This window comes from Lathamus discolor, chromosome 3, assembly GCF_037157495.1.
Source record: "Lathamus discolor isolate bLatDis1 chromosome 3, bLatDis1.hap1, whole genome shotgun sequence".
Classification (NCBI taxonomy): Eukaryota; Metazoa; Chordata; class Aves; order Psittaciformes; family Psittacidae; genus Lathamus; species Lathamus discolor.
The window spans coordinates 46,611,073-46,615,322 of NC_088886.1; the positions used below are offsets into that span (position 1 = coordinate 46,611,073).

The 4,250-nt window shown below is 40.6% G+C and overlaps 1 protein-coding gene across 1 annotated transcript; it reads right to left on the minus strand.

Annotated features, from left to right (window-relative positions):
- Positions 1 to 670: 670 nt before the first annotated feature.
- On the minus strand, positions 671 to 3,819 carry KCNE4 (potassium voltage-gated channel subfamily E regulatory subunit 4). The gene is made up of 2 exons (XM_065672672.1): positions 3,686 to 3,819; positions 671 to 3,250 (listed from the first exon to the last, which is right to left on the minus strand). Exon 2 carries the CDS (start codon positions 3,234 to 3,236, stop codon positions 2,745 to 2,747), a length of 492 nt encoding a protein of 163 aa, XP_065528744.1. The 5' UTR covers positions 3,237 to 3,250; positions 3,686 to 3,819; the 3' UTR covers positions 671 to 2,744.
- Positions 3,820 to 4,250: the final 431 nt, after the last annotated feature.

The window sequence follows — 4,250 nt, forward strand, 5'->3', positions numbered from 1 at the left end:
ATTTTTTAAACAACCTCAAATTACCCCATGCAAGTAGGTCTCAGACAGTGTCTGTGACCCTATACATACTGCCACAGCTTGATGGAAGTGCAAAGCTGGCTCTAAACATTTCTGCCCTGCGTTGGGAGCCAGAATCCCAAAACCTCCCCTATCCCTAATGTTGGATATGACACAACAGGGTCAAAACTTGTGACAAAGCCAGCTACGTACCAAGGCCAGGTACTGGAAATCCAGTGATAACAGAGACCCATGTCAGACACTTGCTCATAACCTTAAACCTAACCAATTTGCTACAATGCAAATTTAAAACCAAAACTCAAAACACAGACTTATCAAGAGGTTGGGTAAGTGACAAGAAAGGTTTCATAGCAGCTCATCAGTTTTGCCAGCCTCCTCAACGGCTCTGCAGCACCACCAGCTCTTTGCAGGAGGACTCTGGGTATCCCTGCAGCGCTGCCTGCACATGGGCAGGAGCTGAGCACTGGGAAGTTGCCCAGCACAGAAGAGCCAGCGTAGACCCAAAGCATATCTGGAGAACCTGGCTCGGCCCTGTGTTCAGCCCACAGTTAAACACCAGGAATCATTTCAAAAAGAGGCTAAGGATCCTGGAGAAATTTTGCCCAGTCTCACTACTGTAAATCCACTTGAGATAGTGAACAAACATGGAGACTTTTCCAGGAACCGTGTTTCTTTATTTAAATAAAAAGTAGTGCCAGTAGAAACAATCAATTTTAAATACATGAGACAATTATATACAACTCAACGTTAGGAATTATGTACATCAGGTTTTTACAGATACAAATACATTTATACCAAAAGTAAAAGGACGAATGAGAAAGCAACGGAAAATGTGACAACTCGCGCATGTCAGTCTCATTTGGAAAGTTTCAGGATTCAAGTGATTCCAGGCAAAGCGCCAAACTTAATTTGGCTTCTTTCAAACTTAAAACAGTCCCTTTTGGAATAAATCTACCGAATAGCTTTATATGGTCTGATCCAAAGTTCACTGAAGTCAATGGAAAAACTCCCACTGCCTTCGGTCTGAACTGAATCAGGCCCTTTCTGAGCACAATGGAGCCTTTGTTCTGTTGTGATTAGGCAGAGACAGTGATATCTGTGCAGGCTACATCATATTAACTCTTTGAGCCAAAAGCGGAGCTCTTCCTACTTAACGGCAGAAGTACATTAGGATCTTGCCTCAGTATGTTTCTGCTGTTCAGCACTCATATTTTTCAAGCTGTCTCTCAAGCTCTACTGCAAATGGGAAATCACAGAGCCATTATAGCGCAGGAAATACGTGGAGACATTCTGCAAACATCTTGCTGTGCAAAGCTTTAGATTCAGGCTCTTCAGCCCTCATGCTTCAGAAATAATCCAAACACTGTAATAAGTTATTATAAAATATAAGGTACAAGTGAAATAGTATTTTTTTCATGTTCACTCTTACTTCTTTTAACAGTGCAATAATTTAGTAACTAATTTCATGAGCATTTGAAAAAAAAAATCACAGTACCATTAAGTTAGGAGGGGGAGTTTGTGGTGGTTTTAAAAACTAGTTACTAATGACCTTATAGAAAATGCATGTGTCACATGCGAGCTGTTAAAAAAATGTAATGGTAATGCAATGTTTATCTACACTGGCTTAAATAGAGCAGAAAGTCTAGATTCTTTAACAATGTAAATGGGTACAGTTGTACTGACCTCAAATGGAGGATTTAACTGCAACGGAGAAGCACAAAATCTTATGCATGACCTCTGAAGTCAGGAGGACTCAGCTGATGACTTCAGTGGGGCCAGGATTTCTCCCTTGCTAGGTTAAATTCCATTCTGAATTCCACCTATTTTTCAAGGGGGCGTAACAGAGCAGCATTTGTTCAAGCCTTTCTACATCTTACACCTTGTAACGAAGATCTTTTAATGTCTTCTTTAACTTACAGATGTATGCCTTTAGTGATCAAATGTACACATCTTTAAAATTACAAAAGACAAAAACAAAACCACTCTTCCTACCAGAAACTCAGTCAAAGGCTATATTGCAGCAGAAGCTGGTGAACCTGACCCAGCCGGTACAAGTACAACTAAAGCAAAGATAGATATAATGGCATGGATCTGAAACTGGGTTTTACAAACCTCCCAGGAATTTGATGCCCTTTTTCTTTTCTTTTTTCCTATTTTTCTTTCATTCTTTCTGTGCCTGAAGTCAGTCTCCAGCCATGATGCAATCTTCCTTCAACTACAGCATAGACAGATTTTCAGCCTTTGAGGCCTCTGAGCAAATCTCCTGTTGGCTGTGGTTTGTTATAGGAAAAAAACACAGTAAATGTATTTCTAGTCTATCACAGTTTTGTGTGAATAAACATTATCCATCATCTCTAACAACCAGGCACTTGCATTAGGGTAACTTCCCTAAACATTCCCCAGATATCTGCAGAATTCCAAAATATGAAGGAACATGCCAGTAATAGTTACCTTGTTACAAAATATATATATTCTCCTTGTTCTTAGCTTTTATGGTAAGAAATAATAATGGAAAAATTGAAATTAAGCATCCCAATTATGTGCAAGTTACACTTTGGAGTTGGGTACCACTGCTTCCTTGTCCTGCCAGCTCTCAGGAACACCTTGGGCCCAGAGGCACAGATACCTGGTTCAGAGTTCATTGGAGAACAGGAAAGTAGAACCAAAAGTTCTCAGTGGGAGCTCCACTCATGCTCTGGCAGCTGATCAAGGGAGCCCTGCAAGTGCTAGGAATTCTTATGGATGTTTTCCGCAGATCCCTCGCTGCTCTCATTGAGGAGCGTTTCTGACACTTCTCCCTGTTCAGCATCCAGCACTTCCTCCTGGATGGTGAAGTGCACATCTGGAGAGGAAGATTCAGAGCTCACACTGCTGCCTTCCATTGAGCAGATGGCACAGGACAGGGATGGCACCATGCTCTCCTGCAGCATGTTCAGCATCATGGGGATCTGGACAGATTTCAGCCCTGATATGGTTGGTAGAGGCTTCACAGCTTCTCCCCATTCTCTCTCCTCATCTTTGTAGAGCAGAAGCAAATTGGACTTCTTCTCTTTTCTTTTTGATTTCATGTAGCCAAGCATTATCCCTATCAGGAAGATCCCATAGAAAGACATGACGATCAGAATGTAAAAATACTCATTGTTGCTGCTCCTGTCTGTGTTGCGGGATTCAGCATCAAGCATGGCTTGGGTCACGTTTGCATGGTCCATCTTCAGCATGGGGAAGCTAAAGCCTGGAGGAGAATGTGCATGCATGTGTAAGGTCAAACTTCAGATCAAAGATGCAAAAGAAACATCTGAAAAAAGATACCCCAAATTATTCCTTTCTACCTGTAATTTGTAAGCTTGCAAAACACACACCTGACTGAAGCTTGCAGTCTATCTTAACTCTGCTTTACTACTGTAAGTGAATGAATTGTTCTTCAGACACAGAAAACATTAGAGGAAAGAAAATGCATATTAAATCACATAAGAGTTCTGTGCTGAATGATAAAACACCCAGCCCACACGATTAAAGGGAAAAAAAAAAGCCTATATAGAAATACTCTGCTAGGCATTTAAACATAGTTTTGTTCTACTTGACCATTCTTCCATAAAGCAGAGAAAAGTTAGAAGCATTATTTTATTCAATGATTCAGGGTAAAAAAAATAATCAAAAAGCAACTTACGTCGGTATGCAAATAATTCCTCCTTGTGCAAAGCTCAAGAGACCTTTCCTCTACCAAATGCCGGGTGTTCTGAAAACTTTCCTCTGCTGCAGTTGGAATAAATAGCTCTCAAGAAATGTTTCATCACGTGTTTTAGAGGCATAGTTTATAATAGTTTTGTGTTGGAGTCAACAGATGAACTTGAAGGATTGCAGTTCAACCCACTGAACCCTTAACAGCTGTGAAAAGAAAAAGAGTTGGGAATTCAGATTTTACTCTTTCCTCACCAGTTCTGACCTTCTGAATCTGACCTGTTACACTGAATATCCTTTCAGTACTCTTGGGTACCGCAGAATGGAAAACCTGCAGACCATCATTCTGCATTTGTCATAAAATATAGCAAAATATATTGTGAATTTTATAGTAGCCACTGTCAAGTTATTTAAATGGCTGCTCTATGTAGTTTTCCCTAAGTGATGGTGGAGGAAACAGGATTATTTTCTTTGCCTGGGACTAGTGACAAAGCTTTACAAAGTGTGTGCAGAATGAAGAGGTGACCTTCAACTCATGATGCAGCTCCACTTTG

What these genes read in the sequence shown, in the direction of transcription:
- KCNE4 (XM_065672672.1), bottom strand. Translation starts at nt 3,236, where the DNA reads ATGCTGAAGATGGACCATGCAAACGTGACCCAAGCCATGCTTGATGCT.